The sequence below is a fragment of the Heloderma suspectum genome, chromosome 6, assembly GCF_057233095.1.
Source record: "Heloderma suspectum isolate Gila_16-S chromosome 6, 16-S_ref, whole genome shotgun sequence".
In the NCBI taxonomy this organism is placed as follows: Eukaryota; Metazoa; Chordata; class Lepidosauria; order Squamata; family Helodermatidae; genus Heloderma; species Heloderma suspectum.
In genome coordinates this window covers 57243735-57258246 of record NC_139463.1, presented here as the reverse complement: position 1 = coordinate 57258246, position 14512 = coordinate 57243735, and the positions used below count along the sequence as shown (strand labels likewise).

Below are 14512 nucleotides of genomic sequence, written 5' to 3'. Positions count from 1 at the left end.
GTCGAAGGGATGACAGTATGACTCAGCAGGCCTCAGACACAGCTATCCTATATTTATCACACACAGAACTGCAGAACCTAGCAGAAGCTCCATCCATTGCTTCTACTCCCAACTCTACAGGAGCTGCCAAGGTTCAAAAAATAACTAAACCACAGTACCCCCCACCCCCGATACATAACAGCCAGGATCCTGGTATAATTACCAAGCCACCTGTGAGAGCAGTTAGATGGGTGACCACATGTGAGGGCCTTCTGTGCAGTGGCCTCACACCTCTGGAATAAGTTGCTATCGGGGGTCCACCATACCCCAACATCGCAGGTTTTAAGAAGGTCTTGAAAACGTATTATTTTACTCTGGCCTTCTCCTAATATGATTGCTGTTTTATTTCTAGCTTTGTTGCTGGTTTTATTAATGTTTTTATTGTGTTCTTACTGTTTTTATTGTGTTTTTAATTGCTCTTGATATCATGCAAGTTTTACGTGTTTTATTGCTGTACGCCGCCTTGGGAGGGCTTCTGCCCTGAAAGGTAGCCAAGAAATATTTTAAATAAATTAAATAAATACATGGCTGGGCCATCCCAAAGACCTCTTACCACCTGCCTTTCAAGAGTGTGGATACCAGGATTCCCTTTTTCTCAGAGGCCGGATTGCATGTAGCTCCATGTGATTCATCAGGCTAGATCCCATCTTTACCCTTTGAAGAGGAGAATCCTTTATGGCTCTTCTCTTTGCTCATGATGCAGGGTAGGGTGGAGAGAGAAGAGACAAAGGCCTAGTTCTTGCTAAGATGGTAAAAAAAAAACAGTGGCTGGGCTATATCACAGCTGACTACAAATAGAGATTCAAATGACTGAATGGTCCTCCATATTTAAAACAACAACTCTGTCCCTAGATAACTAGGAAGTCAAGCAGGGAGAATATTTAAGAACCACAGTTTAAGAATGATATCAACAAACTGGAATGTGTCCAGAGGAGGGTGAAAAGATTGAGGAGGGGCCTGGAGACCAAGTCCTATGAAGAGAGGCTGAAGGAGCTGGGTATGTTTCGCCTGGAGAAGACATGATTAAGAGGAACTAAAATTGCCATCTTCATATATTAGAAGGGCTGTCACATAAATGGTGACGCAAGTTTGGTTTCTGTTGCTCCAAAGGGTAGAACCCAAACCAATGGGTTCAAGCAACAAGAAAAGGAATTGTGACTGAACAATAGGAAGAACGTCCTGATGTTATGAATGGTCTAACAGTGGAACAGACTGCCTTGGAAGGTGGAGGATTTTCCTTCATTAGAGATGTTTAAGCAGGGGCTGATGGGCCCCTATCAGGGAAGCTGTAGCAGTGAATTTCCTGCATCAGCAGAGTGCTGGGCTACATGAACTCTGAAGTCCTTTCCAACTCTATGATTCTTTGTGTAGGGAATATCCTGCATGCAGGAGCATTCAATCATGTGATTCTCCACCTTCAGGTAGAAGTGAAGCAGCCCAGGCTACCAATCAGCTGTTAATCTGCTGTATCCACTTTTGCTTTTGTTGCAGAACTAAGATCCAAGCTCTATATGAAGAGCATTTCCTTGCCTGCTCTTCTGCTAGATTAACCTCTAGGTGGCACTGTGGTATAACAGAATAGTGCATACACACAAGTGAAAAAAGAGTTTTCTTTCAGTTTTACATTAAATACTACATTTTCCCTGCACTAAAATAAACTCACTGAAAGTACTCTTTAGACACAGAAGTGGAACTGGAGGGTCAAATCATCTTCTAAAGAACCCGTAAACAACCGTGAATAGGGAATGACAAGCACAGGATAAATGTCTCATGAAGAAAAGCCCCCAGTCCCTCAGTAAAGACTAAGCATAGTGTTGTAAATATCCCAGGGCATTGTCAGCCCCCAAATCCGCCCCCTAAAATCACACACGGGAATACACACAAAAAACAAATAGGATGATAGAGCCTTACAAGGGCATTCAGTGACACAAGTTGCTCCAAAAGTGTAGCGCCCATCTGGATTGATCACAGTCTGAAAACTTTCCGGATTGTAGTACATGAATAATGGGCAATGAAGTTCACAGATCCCACTGTGGTTGAAGTGCAGGCAGGCCTGGAGAAACAGAAGGGGCGCAGCTTTAAAAAAAGGGGTGGGCAAACACACTTTGGGAGCTTTGTTGTTAGTAGCACAGTATGTAAAACCCCAGGGGACAACATTCTACGATAGTAGACTAAAATGTCTACTTGGAGAAATAGCAACAAAGCTATGGCCCCACAGAGACTCATAACTGACGGCAACGAACATTTGCAGACAAGAACCAAGCGCAAAGACAGCGTACCTGGAGATAAACAGACATTCCTGCTGCAGGCAGCAGATACCCAAAAAAACAGCCTTCCCCCCAATTGAAGCCTGCTTCCTCAATTCCCATTAAGCCCAGCTAGAATTTCTCAGCTCGTACTCCCCGTCTGCCCCTGTCCCTCTCTGTCTCTCTCTTTCTCTCTCACACAGTCATGCTAAGTACTTATCTCAGACTCCACCCTAGCCGGTGAATTGCTCATTTAACCATTAGCTCCCTTGATGAAAGTTCAACAATCTGCCAACTGAGATGGCGTGTCAGCAGCTGGTAACACCTTGCTTTGTCAGGTAGGGAACTGAAAAGCCAGACAACTCCAGCTGCTAACAGATTCTGCCCACCACTGCCAGATTCTCCTGGAATCCAGCCACCACCTGCTAGGTTCCACCATAGCTCTATCCCTGTTTTGCCCTGGCTCTGTCCCCTAGCATAGAGAGCAGGGTAAACATTTTTGCAGCGGAAAATTGGCAAGGATGTGATAAGCCATGTGATAAATGAGGAATAGCCACCCCAGCATCTATGGGGAGCCTCCCCATCGAGGCGCACACTCACCAGGCAGTCAGAGTGTTTGGGTCCCGTGCAGCCTGCTGCACACTGCTCATGACAACAATCCGTTGGGTGCTCCCCCTTGCACCTCGGACAGCCACTGGCACAGATTGTGCTCGTCACTGGCAGGGGGCAAAACAGACATGAAGAGGTAAGACACAAGCCTTCGGACTTCATGGAGCTCCTTCTCCACTGGTACCTTGCAGGAAAGGAGGAGCCGAATCCACAGATGCAAGCAGCCCCGCACCATGATGCCGGGGCAACTGTGATGCAGGAGGCCTGTTGGTGCTGCCGCAGAAACCACCCAGTGGTAGCACCATGAGCAGCACAGGCACTCAAATGTAGTGCAGCGATTTGGGTCTCCCTGCAGGATGAGTCTCCCTGCTTACTTCTCCAACTCCCTCGGGTCACCCCCCAGCTCTCCTCTGGTTACTCCGCCGCCTTTCCCTTCCCAGACAGCAGCAATGGCATTCCCCCCACCTTGCTTCTGTTTTTTGGCCAGGAGCACTTCAAAGGGAAGTGCTGATCTCCAGTCACCTGCCATCTTTACTTCTGAGGAATGTCTCTGGATCCATGTGGGCCCAGAACCATTCAAGGGCATAAAGGCAGTGGCTGGAGGCCAGCGCTTTACTTTGAAGCACTCCCAGCCCTCTGATTGTTTTGAAAATTAAAGAACAACATTAAATCACAGGCATCAGCAGGGTGCTTCACAGGCACAGGGGGCAGCATCATGGGGCACAGGAGCCAACTTCCCAAGAAACTTGGCTTCCATGAAAAGGAAAGGTATGATGAGTGGGTAAGAGTGTCTAAGTGTGGGCAAGGCCAAGTTCTAATCTCCATTCATCTGTAAAGCTCACTGGGCCAGTCACTATCTCTCTGTCTAACCTACCGCACAGGGCTGTTGTGGGGATAAAACAAGGGGAGGTAACCTTGTATGCCACCCTGACCTTCTTGGAGGAAATGTAGTAAATCGTGAAAGGATGAGGCTTGCAAAGATATGCTTGAAAGTATGTGGGCAATGCTCTATTGAAATCTCAGCAGCCAGGAGAGGAGTCGAGTAAGATTTTCAGAGGGCAGGGCCTGAGCACCCTGCATGCCACTTGGACTAGCAAAACCCAGGATCACACAGCATTGTAACAAACTGCAGAATAAATTATGCAAAATAAGAGATTGCGTGCAATTGATAATGCGCTGCAGAATTCAGCTTTTCTTGCTGTAGGTTTTAAGAACATAAGAAGAGCCCTGCTGGATCAGGACACCAAGGGTCCATCTAGTCTAGCATTCTATTAACACAGAGGCTAATCACCTGTTGACCAAGAACCCACAAGCAGGATATGAACACAACAGCCCACAAGTTGGATTACCTTGGCACAGAATTGTTACATTTTTCTTTTTTAGCCCACAGAGCACAAGACCCTCCTTATAAGGGTTCACTGCACATCCACAATCAGACCCCTGTGCCACCCAGCCCAGGACTATCCACTCAGACTGAGAGCAGATTTCAAACAGGGGTCCATCCTAGCCAGCGGTCTTTACCTGGGAGCCTTGAAATGGATGGAACTGGGGACCTTTGACATACAAAGTGCCTGCTCTACAACTGTCAGAGATCTTGTGTAAACCTGCATATTTTAGCACATTCCTTCCCCAGATCCCAAAGAGCTGCTACTCATACTCACATGTTTGACAGCTTCCCTTTGCTTCTCCCCAGCAGTGGCTATTGGGGCAGATTCTGCTACAGTCTGGGCCTGGTGGAAGGGGAAACAGAGATCCCCTTAAAGCAGGAGATACATGCAAAATCGGAGGAGGAAAAACAGACCTGAAACAGGTCTGGGATGTGCTGGCTGGGAAGCTGCAAGAATACGCCACGAAAGCTATGCAGAAGGCAGTAAAGAATGCAGTAGTGGGTACACAATTCAGCTTCCTGAGACTATCAGGTTTCATTTTTTTTTAAGTAAGTTTCTAGCCCTTATGAATGCAGTGGTAAGCTTGGAAGTGTGTGTGGGCTGTGCCTGTCGGTGACCGGGGGCTTCAAGGTTCTGCATAGCTCATCGGCCCTCCCCATAACTAGCAAAATAGTTACAGGGACGATAAATCACGCAAAACAGAAAACTGTGCAGAATAAATTACGCAGAAATAAGAAAGCCTATGCAATTTTCTCAGTTTCCATAGATTATGCAGAAGTACAACTCAGCTGTTCCTGTTACAGAATTTGAGTTACTTGGACGCGGAATACGCACAGCCCCTGTGGTAGCTGGGGGTCGAAGGGTTGCAGGGCTGGCCTGCCAAGAGGGCAGAATGATGCCACCTAGGCCACACGTGCAGAATTCCCAGAATGCTGGAGGCAGTGCCTGGGTTGATTCAGGCAGCCTCAGCAAAGTGGCAGTGGTCATACAGAAACTGTGGGAGGAAGGACGTTGGTACCAACGGTGCTCACCATTGCTCAGCCAGCATCACCGCCTGTAGAAAGGGCCAGAAAGGCAGGCATGAAAAGGGCAAGTAAGAATCTACTGAGGAGACAAAACTGAGGACCCTGTGAATCTCAGCCTCTGGTTTGTTTGCTTATGTTTTTAGCACTTGTGGGTGTGAAAATATGCTTGAAAGAGCGTGGGCCATGCCCGCTGAAAACTCAGAAGCCAGAAGGTAAGAATATAATTTCCAGGGGCTTCGGTGGCATGCAAAGATATTTCCCACCTACCCCCAGCATGGCTAGGAACAGAATAAATTGCATATAATAAGCAAATATATGTTAATTTGCTGTATTTGCATAGCTTATAGAGGTTGCAAAATTCAGCTTGTTATGGGACAGAATTTTTATTTTTACCACTTAGAACACACAGCTCTCATCAAAAACTAGAAGCCTGAATTTTACCCAGAAGATAATGAAATAAGAGCCCAGTAGAGGAATGAAGCACTAACATGATGTGCTCAAAGCCATGCCTCATAAATGCAGGATTTATTTCCAGATAGCCCAGAACCCAAAGAATGATACTCACACGTCCTACGACGGTGGCTGTGGATCTTCGTGTCATTGTGCAAATTGTATTTGTGGAAGATCGCTTCCCAGTGGATGCTCTCCTGGAAGCACAGCTGTGGGTTCCTGTCTATGATCACCCCACCTTTCAAGACCTCTGAAAAGAAAACAGGGGGAACGAAAGGGGTAGTGAAGATAAAACAGTAGCGCTTTGTTTGCTTGCTTTCTAAAAAGTGGTTTGTGCCATCTACTGATCTACTTCCAAGTTCAGGACTCCTTGGCAGAGCCGAAATAAACAAATAATAATATATCTGGCATTTACATAGTGCTTTCAGAGCAATCCTAACCCCCAAATCCACTGGCTGCAGGGGGTTAGGGTGGGGTGGAGGTGCTTTTCCATTGGCAGAGAGGAACCCCACCAGCAGGGGGAGCATGCCCACCCCGGGGCCTCAGTTACACCTGTGGAAAACTCTGTGGGCGTAAAGCTGCCACCCGTGGTGTTCCCACCAGTGGCTGGCTCCAAAACAAGGTGTTCCAGGAGGCTGCCTTAGATCCACTGGATGCGAGGACCTTCCATTCCATCACAAGGCCCCATGGGGGGAAACAAGCTCCCCCCGCCCCCCATCTGTCCTGGCAGGCACAAGCCAGCAGGCCTCTGGAAGTGGCAAATGATCTGCCGCTTCCCTCCCCACGCTTTAGGATTGTGCTCTTAGAGCCGCCTTCTCCAGCCTTGTGCCTTGCAGTCGGATTGGAATGATGTGCCATCATTCTCAGCCAGCAGGGCCATTGGCCATGCGCCTCCCCACCTGCTAATCCTGCAGTCTATAGTGCTACCGTCTATTCTACCACCTCAACCTTCTGCCATCTCATTCCTCCGCTATTTGAAAGTGTATATTGGGCCTGTGTTCGTAGCCTAGAACACGCCCCAGGCTTTTCTTTTCTTTTTTTAACATGCAGGGGTTCCACAGTAACAATGCAGAAGTTCCTAGGCAGAAAAGAGAATTGGGAAGATGGAATGTCTGAAAACAGCTGGTCTAGATCACGGGTGGCTCATCGGCAGCATTGGTGCCATGCATTGCACAAGCAGCAGGGGGCTGAGTGGGTGGCCGTAGGTGAAAAGGTGGCCCAATCCCAGGCCGTAGGTGAAAGCTCCACACAGGCCTGCCTCTCCTGAACTACACTGCTTCCAGCTCTCTGGCTCAGCAGACTAGAAACAAAAATACCCCATGGCAGATGTGGATGTGTACATATTGTAAAAGGTTAAAAAAAAAAAAAAGGTGTCCCCAACCAGTCGTGTCCGACTCTAGGGTGCGGTGCTCATCCCCGTTTCTAAGCTGAAGAGCCAGCGCTGTCCGAAGACGCTTCCGTGGTCATGTGGCTGGCATGACTGAACACCAAGGTGCACGAAACGCGGTTACCTTTCCCACCGAGGCAGTACCTATTTATCTACTTGCAATTTCTTGCTTTCGAACTGCTAGGTTGGCAGGAGCTGGGACTGAAGACGGGAGCTCACTCCGTCACACAGCACTCGGGTCTCGAACTGCTGTCCTGCCGACCTTCCGGTCTGCAGTTCAGCGTCTTAACCACTAAGCCACTGCGGCCCTTGTACATATTGTAGTGCATGCTAACTAGAATGACAGTGTCTCATACTCTGGATTTCACTTGTGGCACACTTGCCGAAATAAATTTGGCTATCACTGCTCTAGATCCTAGAAACAAACAACAAAAAAGGAAATAACCCCCTAAAAAATCCAATAAACCGAGATATACAAATAAGGATTGAAGACAAAAGTTTCAAACCAAAATCTTTTCTCCAAACTGCAATATGCAAAATTATTATTACAATGTCATTGAATCCAGTATATAAAGAAGTTGCCAAAGTAACTCTTGGGAGTTGCCAGAGTATCTCCTCTAACATGGTGGCCAGTTATAGAATGGTTTTTAAGATAGATACAGCATAAAGCCAATGAAGGAACTGTGCCTGGAGAATTTAATTTTGAACAGAGTGTGTGTGTGTGTGTGTGAGAGAGAGAAATGATTCATACATAATGGCTATGTACAGGTTGAGTACAGGTTGCCGCTGAATCGTGGGTTGTCTTTACATGTGAAGCCTGCACTATGGCTTAACTATGGGCTGTTAACCATGAGTTCACAACCCAACAACAAACCATGGTGTTTTTTTCCTGGGTTCTGTAGTTAATAAACCATAGTTAAGCCGTAGTGCAGGGTTCACACGTAATGACAACCCATGATTCAACAACAACTCACAATTACATGACAACCCATACTCAACCAATACCCTAGGTTGTCGCTACATGCGAAGAGAGAGAGGAGAAATCTGTTTTATGCTCTACGTTTGTCTAATATTGCTTATATTGCAGATCTGATGCAATTTGAGAGGCGATATTTGCAGCAAGTCTTATGCATATGGAATCAAAGTCTGACACTAGATCCTAGTGAATTCAATGGAATCCAAGTGCTTAGCCTGACTCCACCCCATATTGTGCAGCTATCAATCCAGCTTCATCAACACCCACTGCCCTATTTCTGCAAAACTGCCCAGACCCTCTTTTCATACCTGTCAGTTTCAACATGCCCAGCTCCCGCAGCCCCACATCCCCGCTGGGGTCAGCATTGTCCAGGACGGCCAGGGCATACTTTTCCTCGTACAGCTGGGTCCCACGAATGATCAGGAGGCTCTCCAGCTGCAAGTGATGTACATGGTTCTTGGCAATGAGCACATAGCCCTGGACCTCCCTGATGTCCTGACAGAGGCCAAGAGAGAAAGAGCAAGGAATCAAGAACAGAGTGAGCAAGCGAGCGAGCAATGCCAGTTCCATGACATCAGAAGCTGTCCAAAGTCTATTTAAACCAGGGGAAGGAAACCTGTGGTCCTCCAGATGTTGCTAGGGTACAGCTCCTAGCATCTCTGACCACTGCACTTGCTGGGGCTGATGGGGGTTGTAGTCCAACAACAGGTAAGGGCCACAGGTTCTCCGCTCCTGATAGACCAACCACTCAATATCCATGCCTCCTCAAGCCGAACTACAGCATGCTACAAATATCATTTAGGGAGGGTCTTGGGACAAGTGACTCATCTTTGCAATTACTTCCTCAGGAGCATGTACAGCTCCAGCAGCCTCACTGGTTCGACACACTTGGAGGCTATTGTAATTCAATCCATTTATTTACTTATTTATTACCCTAATTTATATACTGCACCTTGAACAAAATTGTAGGTGCCTAGGGCAGCTAGCAAAGTAGCGATATATACAATAAAAGTACAATTACAAAATCAAAGGAACACAAACTAACACAACAAACTAAAACAACAATAGTCCTTTCATATAGCCAGTAAAAATTAAAAACCACTCAAAGTTAAAAACACTAAAACTAGCCTTTCTTAAAAGCCTGGGAAAACAGACATGACGGTAATGCGGGTGTCAAAAGTACTGCCTTGGGAAGGGTATTTCAAAGGAAAGGAGCCACTACTGAAAAGGCTCTCTCTTCGGTCACCACCCACCACACTTCAGACTGTTGGGGAGCCCATGGAACGGCCTTAAAGGACAGTGGGTGGGTCGGCTGCTGCAGGCGGTGGTTCAACAGTTGTTTGGGTCCTGAGCCATGTAGGGCTTTAAAGGTTAAGACCAGGATGCCAAATGCATTGATGGTGCTAGATATCTATACATACATTAACCATAACAAATGCTCTTAATACTCACTGCTTTTTTTTTCTTTTTGGCGACTGAATCTTAAATATATCTTATAGCAACCCTTTGAATCTTGCTGTGATACTTGCCCTGCTCCCTTCCAACTCCTGCCACTGAAATTTGAAACCAGGCACCTGGAGAGCAAATAGCGCCAGGAAGCTCAAGCAAACAGGCCAAGCCACATTCTCCAAAGCAGATTTCTGAGAATGTCACAAGTCACCACTTCTTTATTATTACATTTCTATCCCACCCTTTTTCCTCTTGTAAGGAACCCAAGGTGGTTCACATGCTGCTCCTCCTCCTCCTCTCCATTTTATCCTCACAACAACCCTGTGAGGTAAGTTAGGCTGAGAGAAAGTGACTCGCCCAAAGTCACCCAGTGAGCTTCATGGTGGGAACTAGAACCCAGATCTCCCAAGTCCCAGTCCAATACTCTAACCACTACACTGGCTCTCACTTATGTTACTATTATTCATTGAAAGGAAAGGAAAGGAAAGGAAAGGAAAGGAAAGGAAAGGAAAGGAAAGGAAAGGAAAGGAAAGGAAAGGAAAGGAAAGGAAAGGAAAGGAAAGGAAAGGAAAGGAAAGGAGGAATGGTTCCAAAGCTCTTATTCATTCTCACAGCAGTCTTGTAGGATAGATCACTACTGTTTGCCATTTTACAGATGGAAACTGCGGCTTAGCTTGCCCACAGCTACTCAATGAGCAGACATCCAAATGCAGTTTTCATGGGTCCAAATCCAACAGCTTCTTGTCCAGTGCGTTCAGGACTATACCTGGAGCCAATCTACACAGCCGACTGAATGCGGAGGGAGAGCACATCAGGGTTGTTCGCGACAGATGACACTGTCGCCAATCCGCAGCAACCCCACAGCTTCCCTCTGGAAAAGGAGCATTTTCAGAAAGTTGCTTAGTGCACTGTTTTCCTTAAATGCAGCTCCCACGTGGTTCCGCTTCAGTGTGCCCCATCCCCTTGCATTAAATCCTGGGCATGCCTATTTCTGTGACCTGGAAGTGACTTGGTCAAGGGGTGGGCCTGCCCCTCCCTCCCATTCCCTCTTTTTGGACACAGGCTTCTTCCCACTTAGGACTACTTCCCATTCACAAGCATTTATCCATTGAGAATCGGGGCCGCGCTGTTTCAGGCCCCGATTCTCAATGGAATAGTGTACTTCCTGCTTTACCCCCACGGAGAATCTGTAGTGTCTTTTTCCCTTGAGAAAATTGGAGCAGCACTGTTTCAAGCCTTCACAGTAGCACATTAGCTATCCAGCTGCTTTTGCCTATTTACAGTAGGGCAGTTTCATTCACGGGGGGAAGGAGAGGGGACGGCCAGAACTGGGAGCATGGACAGGGTGGGGAACAAGCCTCTCTCATTCACTGAGCAGCATCTCTGCAGTTGATGATGTTCACTTCAACTGGCGGGACTCCGCCCAACCCCAAAGTAAGGTGGTTTAAGGTGCTCTTGTGTGACTTGCGAAAGCGGGTTTTTAGGTGCTTTTCTTGCTTTGTGTGCCGCTGACAGACCAAAGCCGATTTCATGAAAATCCTGTAATGCTGCTCGCTTGGAAAGTATGTTCACAACATCTGAAGCTAGTGTTGTCTTTTCGAAGAAGAGGGTGGTGGCTGCAGGTGGCAACATATCCCTGCTCACTTTTAGCAACACCTTACCCTGTGCAACAGTTCTGCTGTGGGAAGAGCTAAATGTGGAATCATTATGGCACAAAGTGACTCCTGATGGGATGTATTTTTCTAACTCCTGACCTTCAACTTTCTCTCTCTAAAATCTAACTGAAGAAAGGAAGGGTTAGCCAAACGGGGAGCTGGCACGTACCTTTCCTGTTTCTTCCTCTCCCCATTCTCATGCAAATAAAGAGAAGCCATGTTGAGAGCATGTTTTATTTACTTCCCACATCATACCCACCTTCAGAAAGGATGTGTCCACGTCTGCTGGCAGATGTGTGATCTCCAGGTTGCCTTGCACAACTTGACAGTGCTCATAGAGACGACGGAGGGTCGCATGGTGGTTTACTGGGCTGGAGGGATGCTGCAGCTTCATGTCTGTTCCTGTGCAGACTATAAGAGAACAGAAGAGAAATGCCAGTAAGGCTGAACTCAAGAGGAAGGGGTGATCTCGACACCAAGGAGCAAGTTTTAATCTGATTCGCTCGGGGGGGGGGGGGTCTGGTTACTTAGGCAACTAAGTTACAAGTCTGAGCATCTTATCATAGGCTCCTTTTGGAGGGCTGGGTTTAAGCTGGTATGGGTTTAAAATGTAACACATCCCGCATATATACGCACCAATCAATATACATTATCAGGACTGTGCATATTCTGAAGATATCCCCCAAAGGTATATAATTTGGAACGGGGCAAAGAAATGATCACCTTGAGAATCTCAGTTTTTGTTCTTCTGCTTTTTAAAGTACATTCCGAGCCGTTAAGACTGCTGAGATGAACCAAGAAGTATGTGGGCAATCCTTTGTAAAATCCTAGAAGCCCATGGGGGAGCTGAACAGGATTTCCAGTGGACAAGCTTCAGTGCCCTGTGTAATTTTCCACCCTTTCCTGTGACTAGCAGAAGCAGAATAAATCAGACAAGATAAGCAGATATGTACAAATCTGAGTAATCTGCACTATTTCATAGACTACAGAATTCCGTTTTGGGGGGCATGGAACAATCCTTTTAATTAAATATACAGAACCCTATTTATTGACAAACCGCCTCCCCCCCAATAAAACCCTATGGAGGTTGAAAATAAAACAATAACTTTGTCATCTGCCAACTACCAGAACTCTGTGAGACCGATTGCACGATATACAAAGTTTAAATCTGACTTGGGGGAGTGGGAGAGTGTATGTTTGGGGGGGGGGGCAGAATGAGAAAGGGGGGAATTGGGGGCTGGTTTAGGAAACTAACTTTTGCCTTTCCTTGTAGCATATGGCTTTTCCAGCTCTAGGGCTATTTTTCCGAAAAGACTTGGCTTTAAACAGCCAAGTGGCAGGTAGAAATCCAGGTGACATTCCCTCCACCGCATGCCCACGGTGGGGTGATAAAATAAGCAGTGCCGGATGCTAATTTCATATAGTGGTTTGAACTAAGTGACTTTTTTGGCTTCAGGAATCTAGCATGCAACTCATTCCCGGAGCTTGGAATCTACCCAAGCCTTTCCAAGCCAAGCAGGAACTTCTCTGATCTTTTCAGAAACCCTGATACTTCCTGTGCCTCTCCCCCATTATTTAAAACTTAACCAACCAGCATTCATGTCCCCATGTATAGCCACTGCCTCAATAAAATCCTCCCCCAGATTCTCAACACCAAATACAGCACAGAAGTATCCATTTCTATAGGAAATGCCATGCTCTCACTTTAACTTGATGGTTCATTTCAATAACTTCCTATTGATTTCCTGCATTGCTCCGATTTGTTCCAGCCCTGAAACATGATAGTTTGGAAAAACTTGACATTTAGGTGGCATGAACTTACTGTTTTTTTTCAGATCTGCTCATTCAGAGTTAACATTCTGTGATGGCCTTTGGTTTTTCATACCAAATAGAAACAAATGAAGCCAACTTCAGACTCCCCATACACCTTGGAATAAACCAAGAGGCTGATAGCCCTTATGTAAATGACATTTTACACATACATACATAAGAAACTCAATTAGTGTTTTTAAAAACACAATGCATTTTGAGCCTGTACTCACTTCTTAGGGGATACAGGAAGTACAAAGGGGATTTTCAACAAAATACTGCAGTGTGGAGTGCTCCTGTTCAGGGTGCCAGCCAGCCAGCCAGCCAGCCATGCCCTCTTCCAGAATACTCCATTCCATTCCTCCCCACCTTTTTTTGTTCTTTCCCCCCTCCAACCATCTGTCAGTAATCTGTGCATGCTCAGTTCACATTGTGCTGTTTTTGCCTGCCCTCCCCCACCTTAGTCCCCCCCCCCAGAAAGTCCCCCCACCCCTTGCATGTAGATGGTGCCGTTTTGGTTATATAAAGATTCACACTCAGAGAATGAGTTCACTATTAATATATGGGATTTTATAATATGGTTCTTTAATTAATTAGTGTATTTCAGCGTAAGAGTCACAGAAAGTTATGACTACTAACTGATGATGGAACTAGATGCTATGGAGGCCTCATGTCTGCTACAGAATGCAACCGCACCACATCTCCTCCTCTTCCTCGGTAATGTCTACTAAGATGAAACACACAACATGACATCACCGTGTTGCAAGTTTCCCTGTCTTTGCAAGGAACAGCCAATGAAATGCAGTGGAGCTGATGGAAGCTAGTAGCACAGTGATATCACATTACACGTTTTGCATTACTAAACATTGCTTGTGGTGTAATGAGGAGATACAAGCCTGTTGCTTCTGTCAACAGCCATACTGTTCCTCTAATGTCTAGTCCTGGCTGCAGTTCATAGGCCTCACTTTTTGCAACCCTCATGCTGATACAACGCTTCTTATGTCCCCAGATGAAGAATATAAACGTTCAATACACATTAGGTTTTAGCATTACTAAGTTGCCTATAAATCTTGGACGTGAACCAGCACATCAAGAATACTGGTTGAAGGGATACATGCACAGGTCATCACAGCGTATGGACAGAGTATTCTCTTCTAATCCACATTTGTTGCTGTATGAACTCAGGGAAGAAAGGATACTTGTCAGAGACAGGGATATGTGAAAACTGCGATCTTTACAAATTCTGATATGGACTGACCCGATCAAGCGCTTCCCAGACTAACATGCCGATTGGAACTTAGTTATCTACTGGTTTTCCCGCTTCCCGAATCTTCTGATACAGTTCTCAGTACAAAAAACATATCAATATAAGTTTAGAAATATGTATTTAAATAAGAGTATTTGTGCAGATTTTTTTTTTTTAAGTTCATATGTTAATGAGGAAATGGGCTTGAATGGGCTTGTATCTAAACACGTGTA

The 14512-nt window shown here is 46.1% G+C and overlaps 1 protein-coding gene across 1 annotated transcript in view; it reads right to left on the bottom strand.

Moving 5' to 3' along the window:
* The window catches only part of ERBB2 (erb-b2 receptor tyrosine kinase 2), a 72339-nt gene that overhangs the window by 38056 nt on the left and 19771 nt on the right, over positions 1 to 14512 (bottom strand). The window contains exons 2-7 of the mRNA XM_084804515.1: positions 11484 to 11635; positions 8429 to 8615; positions 5873 to 6007; positions 4556 to 4624; positions 2886 to 3001; positions 1951 to 2092 (exon numbers count right to left, since the gene is read on the bottom strand). Of these exons, the coding sequence (XP_084660641.1) occupies positions 1951 to 2092; positions 2886 to 3001; positions 4556 to 4624; positions 5873 to 6007; positions 8429 to 8615; positions 11484 to 11635 (801 nt within the window). The remainder of the gene's footprint in view (positions 1 to 1950; positions 2093 to 2885; positions 3002 to 4555; positions 4625 to 5872; positions 6008 to 8428; positions 8616 to 11483; positions 11636 to 14512) is intronic.